General features: G+C 36.1%; 1 protein-coding gene across 2 annotated transcripts in view; it reads right to left on the reverse strand.

Moving 5' to 3' along the window:
- Positions 1-834: 834 nt before the first annotated feature.
- Positions 835-12,910, reverse strand: part of Mettl15 (methyltransferase like 15) — a 168,877-nt gene continuing 156,801 nt past the window's right edge. For both annotated transcript variants that reach the window (XM_028767037.1, XM_028767036.1), the window contains one exon: positions 835-1,738. In XM_028767037.1, coding sequence (XP_028622870.1) covers positions 1,296-1,738 — 443 coding nt within the window. In that variant the 3' untranslated portion in view covers positions 835-1,295. The remainder of the gene's footprint in view (positions 1,739-12,910) is intronic.

A 12,910-nucleotide genomic window follows, 5' to 3' on the forward strand; every position in this document is an offset into this window, starting at 1 on the left:
AATCCTATTTGAAGCATCATTTTTTATACTGATTTTCATAATCTAATTGTCAGTTCTTGGTATTATTTTCTGAACTAGTGGGTACAATGGCAGCAACTATGACTCTAGTGTCAGAAAGTGGTAACAGGCAGAACACTGCAGCTAACTGCAATTCAGTGTAGCCAGCTAGTGAGCTTCATGCTAATTGTGATACTCTACCTCAAATAAATAAGACAAAAAATGACTGAGGAAGACACTTGCCATCAACGTCTAACCTACACATAAATAAACACATGTATATGGACAACTGCACACATCTTTGCACACACAAATACATGAGCAGACATAAAAACACAGCACATATAAGCAGTGGGATTTTATTCAGTCATAAAGAATAATAAGATTATTTTATTCTTGATTTTTTATCTTCAATAAAATGATAAAACTAGATATGTCAAGCAAAAAATCAGATTCAGAATGACAAATATTGCAGGTTTCTTCTCACAAGCAAAAGAAACTAGATTTAAACTTACATATGTATACATATGTATAAATACATACATGGATATTATATGTACACACAAGTAGAAAGAGGGTTAAGGGGGATGGGAGAGATCTGGAGGGTAATAAATTACTTGTGACATGAAGCAGAATAAGATTATTTTAGAGAAGGGAGAGACCAATGAAGGATAGCAGTTCTGCATGCTTACTTTACAATGTATAAAGTATGGATCATATTGAAAAATGCCTTCAAATGAACTATGACTTCACTAGTGAAGACCATCAGTATGGCACAATTTAAAGAATGTTGAAAACTTAAAATTTGCCGAGAGTTTACATTTGAGAAAGCTATGGTAGGGGAAATGATAATTTATTCCATGATCATCATGAATTATAAGCCATAGAAATTCCACTGCAAATGTGAATATCTCCATTTGGAGTTTAGGGCATACAGATATGTTTAAAATTCTCTTCGGCAGCTTGAGTATACGAATTCTGATTAATACAATGTCACAGTTTTTCCATTTCCTCATGAAAGAAAGGATTACATTTTATAATTAAAATAAAATACAGAGATCATCATCAACATAGTTTTCTAGTCTTAAGACTCTGCTCCCCGAGTCGATACTTCTATGTCATGTTAAACCTTCCTACATTTTCTTCAAAAAAAAAAAAACAAACAAACAAAAAACCAAAAACCTAAATACCATTATTGCACAGACTGCCCCACACTTTACATTATATTCAGAAATGAAGTTTTAAGGTAGAAAAACAGAAATATTGAGTAAAAACTTGTCGATCAAATAATAAGATCCTCATAATTTGATGGCTGCTCTGAGCTTGGCTGAGCGCCCTCTGGGGTTATCTTGGACATCTTGATCTCCTGGAGTAAGTACCTTCTTGTGTATCAGCTCCCACTTCAGAGGAGCTCTCACAGAGCTTCTCTCCTCAATCTCATGATCTGAATCCAGCTGTGATGCTTGCTTTACCTTTTGTCTAATGCTCAGGTTAAATCTTTCTGTCATGTTTATCCCAAGCAAAAAGCGTTTGACAATACGATCTTCTAAGGAATGGAAGGAGAGGGCAACCAGGCGACCACCAGTTTTCAGGAACTTCTGTGCTGTCTTCAGTCCTGTATAGAGTTCATTTAGCTCATTGTTCACAAAGATGCGAAGGGCTTGGAAAGTCTTAGTAGCAATGTGGGTGGATCTTTGTAGCAAGTCTTTTCTTGCATAGACAGCAGAGGGAGGAAAGGCACCTAGAGATATTTTGTAAGCATAAAGAAAGAAGAAAGGTAACATTACCATTTGGTATGTAAATGTTCTGGAGCGTGACTTATTTATGCATACTCAAGAACTAAATTTTCTGAGAAATTGTGACATTTCATTCACACTTCCCTCTTATTTGAAGTTTTCTTCATGGTTCAAAACCAAATGTCATAATAACTCAACAACAATAGTAATTGAACAGAGAGGAAAATAGATCAGATATATTGACGACATTGATATAAAATTTCATAACGCTTCAAAAGCCATTAACTTAAAGTAATAAGAAATACCATGTGCTGCAATTAATATAAAGAAAGACACATGTAGCTGCATCCTAACTGAACATGCTTAGGACAGTAACCAAAGTAAAAGCAATAGAAAAATAACAGCTCCTCAATGGGTCAATGTGCAGGGAATATGAGCCTGGGAGTGCTCAGTCCTAAATAAGACTTATGTATCCTCTCCTCAATGCATAAGGATCTTCCTGAAGAGGGGGCAGAAAGTTATAAAGAGCCAGTGGTAGTGGCAACGGTGGAGAAGGATGACTTTAAGGAAGCAGTGTTTTCTCACACAGCAAAGCAGCTATGTATATGAATACACACTGACTGTGACAGCATGCATAAGACCTGTGCAGGCTCAAGTCAAACAAAATGCCACCACGGAAGAGGACAGGTGAGCACAAGTCCCACATCTTGCTATTGGCATGTGATAGCTGTTGTCAGAGGGAGCTTCAGTTTTCTTTAATGGTATATTCCCTAGTAGGTTGACCACAGATTTCATTCCTAAGACTTGTTGGGCAATAGAAACTGAACTTTCGTAGAGGAAAAAACAATGTTCAATGTTTGGTGGAAAAGAATAGACAGTCACTGTCACCCTGCCCCTTACCAACGGTAGCAGTTGGGAGAGCTGTCCCTGAGGTCAAGAAAGCAGGAGAGCTGGGTTTGTACCACACCTGGGCAGCACAGTAGAGCTGACCCGGGTGACAGGGATGTGGATGAACTGGCCCCAAGAGTATGAGTGCATGAGAGCTGGCTCTGTCACTTGTCTGTTGTGAGGTGGCATGGATGAAGGCATGATGCCCTCCCCACCTGGCCCTTTACCACCTTCAGTAGTAGTTGGGAGAGGTGGCCCTGGGAATAACAAAAATGGGAGAGGTGACCCTGACGCTCTCTGGCTACAACATAAGAGAGGGCAGGCCCTGGACCTCGACTGGGCAGCACATGCTGGACCTGGGGGCAGCAGCACCAGTGAATCAGTTATCCCTAAGGGTGTGGGCACGAATGCAGGAGAGCTAACTCTACCACTTGAGTAAGCTAGTCAGAGCAATGGAGAGCTTGCCCTGGTGGTGTGGATGGAAGAGTTGGTGGGCTGACCAACTAAGATACTTATTACCAGGTCCAGATCCAGAATTTTTAAGTGGGCCACCTCTAAAATCTATGTCATCTATAAACTGCTGGAGTGTGTGAAAGGGCTTCTCCTGCAGTTCCAAAGCTACAAGGATCTCCATGACTCAGGGCAACATCACTATAAGAGAGAGGAATCCTGGAGAGGATTCAGAATTGATGGTGTAAAAGAAATCAGAGGCCTTGACCAGACCAGTGCCTCACAGCAATAAACACTGTAAGTAATGTTGTGTGGACAAAAGGTTATACTTTGGGACATATTGTGACATACTCCACTTCCATAGGGAAATGTTTTTAATTCTTTGTTTTATTTATTTTATTTATTTTGAGGGGGTTGCAAGGGGAGATACAAAGGGACAGTTAGATGAGAAGGACTGGGGTGTATGATGTGAACCTCACGAAGAATTAATACAAAGGTTTTTTTTTTGTTTTTTGTTTTTTGTTTTTGTTTTTGTTTTTGTTTTTTTTTAAAAAACCAAACCAAACAAACAAACAAGAATGAGAAATCAGAGCAAGTGGTCATGAAATCCTCAAAAAATAAAAATATCACTTAAAATACATAATTCACAAATGCAAAAAGAATAGTGTGATAAGTTAGGAATCTAAAAATGAAAACATTTGCTTCAAAAGATATTGAAGAATCCACAGAAAGGAATAAATATTAAATCACAAATCTAAGGAGATTTGAATCTAGAACATACAAGGGAAGCAAACTGCTGAATGACAGAAAATACTGTCTCCATGACATTCTGCAACAAGCATGTAAGACAGCTCAAGCACTGGGATGAGCAAAAATGCTGACTTCTATACAGGCGTACACGGGCAGACATGATGTTAATAGATTGTAGGAATTTCAATGAAATTACTCAAGAACTTTACCTCTTGGAACAGGTCATTAGTGAATATTCCATAAAAACTACATCTCCATTCTGCTTCTTATGAATGAATATCTAGAGGATAACTGGAATCCTAGTATTTTAATATCTTTAAAATGCTTCTTGCAAAAAAGTAATCATATAAGAATATGTATGCTTAGCTCATAATTCATAGTGGTTACACAGTATGGATACAGCCAGTACCGTAAATTACTTTTCTTGGTTAACTGGATCATAGGAGAGAGAAATAACATACAGCAGCATGAAGAACCTGGGGATCTAAATGAGCAATCATTATGATGAGCGCACTCTGTCCCTGTAAAAACTACATGCCACAGAAGGTTGGACTGTACATAGTTACACTCTAACCTGATGTGTCTCTCAGAAACAAGATACCACCGTGCCTCCATCAAAACAGAAAAGCCAGGTCAATTTCTTTCAATTTGCTAACTGATCTCATTTTAAAGGAAAAAGAATTCTAAGACCTAAACAAAATGCAGTGAGTCATTATTTGAGGCTTAGATTTGGAGGAAGCTTGAGTAAGACAGGATTCCTAGCTGTTTCAAAGTTTACATAATTTAACACTAATGTTCAAAAGAGAAGTGGCATGTAAAATACATTATATATTATCTTTATATCATACATGAATCTTTATATACATAAAGAACATATATTTTTATATTAAATAACAAGAAAATATTCGTATGGGCAATGAATTAACAAATATTGCAGAGTGCTTTTAAATGATTTATATGTATTCTTACCATTATATTTAAAATTTTGCAGAACTTAAAAGCATGGTTATACATGGTAATCACTTAATTGATATTTTAAAACAGAATTTTCATTTCAGACATATTCATTTCAAGATATAGTATTAAACACAGTACTGATTTATCCACAAATGGCTTTATGTTGAATGAGTTCACAAAATAGAGAAAAGCAGTGAGCATAATGGATTTTTACAGGCTACTGTCATTATATATTTTTGAAAATAATGAAAGAATGTTTTATAACAATATAATAAGAATAACTAAGTGGTGTCTGTAGCAATCATAGAAATTCTATTATAAACAATTTTATTGGTTTACAAAGTATTCTGTTTCCTAGACACACTGTACCTTCCTATGGCCTCAGAATAGACAGTTTATAATTCTGAGAGTCAGCTACCTCATAAAACTATGAGGATCTTGACCAATCCTTTTAATCTGAAGAAATCTATTTTGATCTCAAAATAGTAACACAAAGGAAAATTTTGTTAATATTTTGTTCTATGTAACAAATTCACACTACCTATATCTATACTACATGGAAACCTCTAGCTGATGAATCAACAAACACACTTGCAATCAGATGACCTTTTCATCAATAATGTTCAATTTGACCTTTGCAATGCCACACAGTCACAGAAAACAAACAAAAAATCTTTCAATTATCTTTCAGTCTTGATGATAACAAGGTATTCTAAATCTATTAAGGTTTCATTCTGGGGCTCTGTGACTGTTGTTTGTGGGATTCTGATGTGGACTATATTCAGTGGATTTCCTAGAGAGGACTTTTAGATGTGGGACTGTAACTCTCCTGTCTCCTGAGAACAGGGACAGGGAGCTTTGTGAAGCACTTGGCTATTGTTCAGTGTCTGTAGCACAACTTCCTCTATTTAGATAAAGTAAGTCTCATGATTCTTTTTATTAGTATTTGTGCTTTGTTTTTGTAGCTTATAGGAGGGAAGAAAGGTAGATAATTCAGATTGTATAAAATAAAATGAAAAGATAATAAAAAGGGGAGATTGGGAAGATGGCTCTGTCAATGGAGGGCCTGATGTGCACTCATGAGACTTGAGTTCAGATACCTAGTGACCAGTAAAAGCCTGGCACAGTGGTGCATGCCTGTTGTCCAGCAAACTGGGGCTAGAGATAGTTGGATCCCAGGGGCACAGGCCAGTCACCTTAGACAAACTGATGTGCTTCAGGTTCACTGAGAGACCCTAGCTCAAAAAACAAGGACAACCGAGGAAGGCACCAGAATAGATCTCTATATTCTACATATAAGCACACACATGTACACACACACACACACACACACACACACACAGACACACACCCCGAAATAAAATAAGCAGAAAAGAACAGGACTCAAAGAAGTATGAACAAAGCATCAACTAGCAATAATACAAAAAAAAAAAAAAAGAAAAAGAAAATGCCTGCCTGCCTAAGGTGACATGAAGGATTAGTTAAGGTTTCCTGAAAACAATTATTAAGATGAAAGAGAAGCACATATGAAAACCCTCAAATGGGTTTCTTATTGATTGTAGTCATTGTCAGAGGGCTAGGGCAGAGTTCTCATGATCATCAAAGGTTAGGTAGAATCCCCTACTCACAAATCACTAGGCAAAAAAGATTCAAATCTCACCAGATCTGGTGGCTTCTTGCTGACTTAGTCTACATGGAAGAAAATATTAATGTAAGTGAGACAAGCTCCATGTCTTTGAGGAGTGCAGGTTTGTAACCCTTCACCCCTATCTAACCTCCCAGGAGCTTGTCATCAGAAATAGAACTTGTCTGTCTGCTTTTCCATTTCCGGAGTTTAATCACAAGAGTCTAGTATACCTAATACATTCAATTATGAAATAGAGTAGCTAAGATAGAAAATATGGTCTCAACCACAATTTGAGTGATTTGGTTTTGTAAAGGGAGAGAACTCTCCTCTTTTTGTGTTTTAAATTCCATTAACAGACTTGGCTGCCATAGGACAATGTATATTAGTTCTATGTAGGAAAAAGCATGCTTACTCCAAGTAGAACTCATTGCAACCAACTCTTCGCAATTACACATTGTTTACCCAACTCATTAATTTGCCTCTGATGAACTTGACAAAAAAGAGATGCTTTCTGTTTTCTCCTCCAGCACTAGCATGTGACAGATGAGTCTGCAGTTCTTCCTCTTTGGCACATACTGGACAGCTGTAGTACTTCTGACAAAATAGAGGTGGCTGGCTCTACTCTTGACCTAGCAAATCAGCTTCAGGGGTTCATTACCTAGATGACAGTACTTTACAGGAGTTTTACTTCTTTCAGGTCAAGGAAAATCCTCTTTTTTAAGTTAATTTTTTTCCGTACAATATATTTTGATCTTGATTTTCCTCCCCCCAACTATTCCCAGACCTTTCCTGTCTCTCTATCTCTCCCTGCAATAAACTAGATAAAAAAATTATAAAAATGAAAAAAATAGGACAAAAATTGCTCAAAATGAAATGAAACAAGAAGTCCACAAAACGATATAGAGTTCATTTTATGTTGGTCAGTTACTCATGTGCATGGGTGTGCCCTGAAGTGTGCCTGATACTCCATTAGAGGAAACAGGTTTGCTCTTCGCCACTGGGTATTAATTACAAATGCCTTTTCGTGGACTCCATGTGCACCTCTCCCTCTCAGTGCTGAGACCCCATCTGGCATCAACCTGAGCAGGTCCTGTGTGTGTTGCCACAGTAAACTAGAGTTCATGCCAGAGATGTTTGGCATGCAGCCAAGTATTTACTAAATAACTGTGTATTGACTAGATAATGAATATATAATGGACAGGAAGAAAGGAAAAATGAATGAATATAACTTCAGGACTATTAGTGCAGAGCTTTCTTTCCATCATTCAGGGCATCCTAAAAGGCACGACTTTCATAGGAATGAGTGACTACACGAAAAGCAAAAACATCGTCAGCTACTGAAAACATGACAACCACTATAAACAAAATCATGAGAGAGGTCCAGACCACTGTGTCAAATGTAATTGTGGGCACTAAATTATGATGTTAATGGGGCAACTGTGCCCTCAAATTTGCTAGCAATTTCATTGTCTCAACAAACACGATTGCATGGATTTAATTCTATGGGATAATGACCAGGCTTGGCCTTAACTCATCAGGCATCTGCACATCTAATAGAACACCTGCAGATAATTTTCACTTCAGAAAATGCAAACTTGCAAACCTTTACTATAAGATACTATCAACATGCAAGTTGAACATAATGTTTACAGATTTCTTTTGCAAAATAAAAATAAAATTGGAAAGTTACAATTAAAAGTCATTAAAATCTTAAACAATTTAAACTGCATAAACATAGCCACTGTTTAAAAGAAAATTGAAAAGCTAAAGGAAATGCTGTTATACATGAAGTAAACTGTTAATATTATTACTTTAAGAATTCTTCCTCAGGCTCAATGCCCCAGTGTAGGGTAACGCTAGCATGGTGAGGCGGGAGTGGGTGGGTGAGTAGGGGAGCACCCTCATAGAAACAGTGGAGAGGAGGGAATGGATGGGGGGGTTGTGAGGGGAAACCCGGAAGGGGGATAATAACTGAAATGTAAATAATTGAACATGTGTATGAATTTTTCAAAAAATAAATCATTATGGAAAGAGAAAAAATTAAAATAAAAAATTCTTCCTCAAGAACCAAAGGCATGGATGCTTCCTGTGTCTTGTTACATATATAATCACACCTACACGAACCTATGTATTATAGTATATATAAGAGAATGATATGTAAAACAGTCTATCACATGCTTTGCTTACATGTCTTACTTTGAAAAACAATTTCAGGTGAATAAATGTTTTATAATTAATTTTGTTCATTATCAAGTATTTATATTGACATACACATATAGCTCAGACTACAGTCGTAGATAAGATATAGGTGCATTTATACAGGTGAAATTCATGTTGCCACCATAATAGCAATATGTAAGATATTTCCTATTTTGTAATCACAAAGGGTCTGTAATATACATATATATTGCACAGTTTATGTTTCTATATGACACAAAAGCTCTACAAAGTATGTTAGTCAGATTCTGAGCAAAGTGTTTAGCCCTGTATGAGAACCTTGCATGTCCATACATACAATTGGAATTGTTTAGGTCAAAGGGTATTTATGCCCATTTAAATTTGGATCAATACTTCTAAATTTACCCTCTAAGTAGATTGCACCAATTTACTTCCATCAATTGTATATTATAGAGTCAGTTTCCCCACATGCTTGCCAGTACTAGCAATGAGTACTCTTCAGCCCTGACTAGTCTAATAGTAGGCAAATGATAGTGTTCTGTTGTTTTAATTTGCATTCTTTGGCAATTAGTAGGTTTGGGCATCTTTTCAAATCTAATAGCCATTTGATTCCGGTTGTAAATTGCTTGAATAAATCTTATGCCCATGTTCCTAATGTGATATTGCTTTTTTCTTTATTGATTTGGAAGGCTTATTTATAAAATAATAATATCAACCCTTGACCTCTCATATACAAATTATTTTTTCCGACTTTGACCTCAATTTTGTAGATTTTCTACTTTACAAAAATTAAGGATTTTTTGGTGTGAGAACTGAATCTCAACCCAGAAAAAAAAATTCTGTATGTGACAAATTTTGTATTTGTATATTTGCAAGCAGGTATGTGTACTTTTGCATGCACATGAGGCCAAAGGAGGTCACAGGATGCCTTCCTCTTTTGCTCTCTTCCTTATATGCTTTCAGATAATGCCTTGGAACCAGAAGCACACTTCTGGGTTAGGCTGACTGCCAGAGAACTTCCGTGATTTGCCTGTCTCCAGTCCACAGTCCTTGGGGCTTAGCCAGGCCTGACTCTACATGGTTGCCGGGAATTCCATTCAGGTTCTCATGCTTGCAATTCATGTACTCTCAACTGAGTCATTCCTTGCATCTTCTGCCCCCCCATTTATTTATTAATTTATTTAAGGTAAATCTCAATAAGGAAAGCCTATGACTCTCAAACAGTATCAGCTTTATTTTGGGAATATTTCTGGTTTTGTTTATATGCTTAAGCATTTGATTCACATGAAAAATAACTTTTATTATACTATGAGCACTAACACACATTTTCTCATCACAATTCAAGATACTGATAAAAGTGTTCCGACATTCTCAATTCTCTCTTATTGATGCACGTCTCTATTTTTTTCTACCAATACAATATTTTAATTACTGGCCATTGCTTCCTTATGTTAGGTTTTGTCATTTGGTGTAACCTCCTGGTAACCATTCCAGTCCATAATTGATCTTTTTTTCAAAGTTGTGTTGGATATTTATCTAGCATTTATCATTCCAAATTAAATAAAAACTTAATGAAGCATGTAAAAAGGGTGGTAGTATAATTAGAACTGCAGTAAATTTCTAGGAAAATTTGAATAATAATTAACATTGTCATAATATTAAACTAATCAATCTAAAGAATATAGTATTTCTGCTCACATTTTACATATTTTCACTGTGATTTAATAGCTGTTGTCATCTAAGGCATGTTCAAGCATCTGTAAGTACATCATTTACACAAACACATCTTAATTATCTCTAAGAAAAAGCATAGAATGGTTATGCTTATGTCAAGACAGCACTGGGTAACAGACACAATGCTGAACTGCAGAAAAGCCTTTGTCTTTGTTGCTGTAGGTGTCGAGTAACATGTTTAACTTCTGAGTTTGTCTTCAAGTTGCAAAATGTCATATTTATAACTCTGAAACATGGTATTATTGTAAAAACAAACAAAATATTAAAAGCACTCAAGAGTATTTAGTGTCCATCCCCCCACCCCAACCTATCCTAGGTGGATACCATTCACACACGTACTTCTTTCCTATTCTAAGCTGTAAAACAAAGTATGTAGGAAAAGGGTATGTTAAACATTAAGGATTTGCCAAATATTTATTCTGGACTAAAAGGAGAGTGGGTCAGAATACAAAAGATAGTAAAAAATGTTTTTAATGCACAAATTAATGATGCAGCGCCAAATTTACAAAGTAGTGCTTATACATTAAAAGGATGAGGATTTAGAATTATTCTCATTTGATGTTGACTATTTAATAGCCAATGCTATGAAGAAGTACCTGAGCTTCATTAACATAAACCATCCAGGTCATGTTTCAACCATCTGGTCAGGATATTATTTTCCATAATTACACTTCTAGATTTCTCTTGCAATACAATTTATACAACTTGCATTCTGTCATTTTAAGAATACAAAAATTTTTTTGTTTTTACTATTTTTTTTCTGTTTCATTTTTTTTTGTTCTAGCTTTAATAGGGTATCTTTCTGCACAGGTATCTTCTTTCCTAAGCATAGCTCCACAACAATAAAATATATTGAGTCATTTTAATCCACTCCTTTGTTTTCACAGTCTTGCTCTGCTAGTTTATGCATTTAGTTTGCCTATTAGCTGAAGTGCATCTAAAGTTACCAGTAGAAAACCTCTAGACTAAAATAATTATAGTCCATAATGTCACATGAAATAGTCTACAAAACCCGAGAGATGCCTATTCTTAATAATACACCACTCATTCATTTAGCCAATACTTAGCACCTTTAATAGTATAAATACTGAGGATAAAAATACTTGAAGGTATCTTACCATTGTCCTCAATAAATTATTAAACAGCAATTTCTTATTAAAATGTTTAAAATGAATGACAAGCAGATGTTATGGTAACTCTTATCAAAGACACAGTGCACAGTAACATAGGAGCAAAGAGAAAGAAGACACCTGATTGTCTAAAAGACATTTTCTAACATGACATTTCCAGGAAGCTGGCTTACTGAAACATAACACCCTAACATCCCAACCAAGCAATAGAATGTTTATGTCAAGTAAGTATAGAAAATGCAGCAGGCCATACTCCCCTTCTGCAAACCCACAACGTACATGGTGAAGTGTTATATCGAACTATTTAAAGTTCTTTAGTCAGTGTTTCTCAAATATTGTGTGAGCCTGTGTGTGTGTGTGTGTGTGTGTGTGTGTGAGAGAGAGAGAGAGAGAGAGAGAGAGAGAGAGAGAGAGAGAGAGAGACAGAAGCATTAATTGGAGGAGCTGGCCTTAAGTATTAATGGCTTTCCACTTTATAAATTAAGGAAAGGTCTCTTGGTAAAAGTGAAGCTTAGCAATTGAGGCTAATTTATCGAAGCATCTAGGCTTAGCTTCTCTGTCTCTGCCTCCAGGTGACACACACCTGGCTCTATATGGATGCTGGGGATCCCAACTTATCCTTGGTTTGCATGGCAAGTGCTTAATCCACTAAGCTATCTCTTCAGTTATTTTTATTTCCAACACCAATAAATCCATCAAATTTATTTTACAGGTAGCACACTTGGGGGAATGTTGAAAGTAAACTTTCTGTTAATCTTGTTTATGTACTTTAATTATGTCAATAAATCCCAACACAAATAATGAAAGGTAGGAAGCAGACATCCTTATACACAATTATACTTAAAAAAAGAAAACCAAACCAAACCAAACCAAACCAAACCAAACCAAACCAAACCAAACCAAACCAAACCAAACCAAATGAAACCAAAACCAAAAGCAAAAACAAAAAACCAAAGGGTCAACAAATGCTTCTACAATTTGTAGGTACTGTGTGTGGATGAAACTCAGGCTCTTTAAAACACCAGTTATTTGTCTTTTGGATAATACATTGTGTATATAACCACTCGAGAAGAAAATTAAATTTCTCAGCAGTTTATTGGACATTTACCAAAGGATATTCAGATCAGCACTATTTGTTGCTGCTGTTAAACTTAATCATATCTGTTTGCATGTAATTCAGTGTCCTTATGATGGTTTGGGACTTGAATGTGTTCAAAAGAAGGCAGAATTTTAAGATGGTCTGTTCAGAAAATCTTCTTATCTCCTTTTTCCTGATTAGGAAGAAAAGAAGCTAAAATGATAGCACCAGGGTCTGAGTGCTTTTACATGGGCTCTGGTTCCACGTCAGGTGTTTGATGCAACAATCTCATTTTCTCGGAGAAAACAAGTATAGAACCTTTACTCTCAAGCTGAATAGCTTGTTACTGAGAGATGTTTTAATGGATGCCAAATCTCTTTGCATC

Source organism: Grammomys surdaster, unplaced genomic scaffold, assembly GCF_004785775.1.
Source record: "Grammomys surdaster isolate TR1022 unplaced genomic scaffold, NIH_TR_1.0 170, whole genome shotgun sequence".
Taxonomy (NCBI): Eukaryota; Metazoa; Chordata; class Mammalia; order Rodentia; family Muridae; genus Grammomys; species Grammomys surdaster.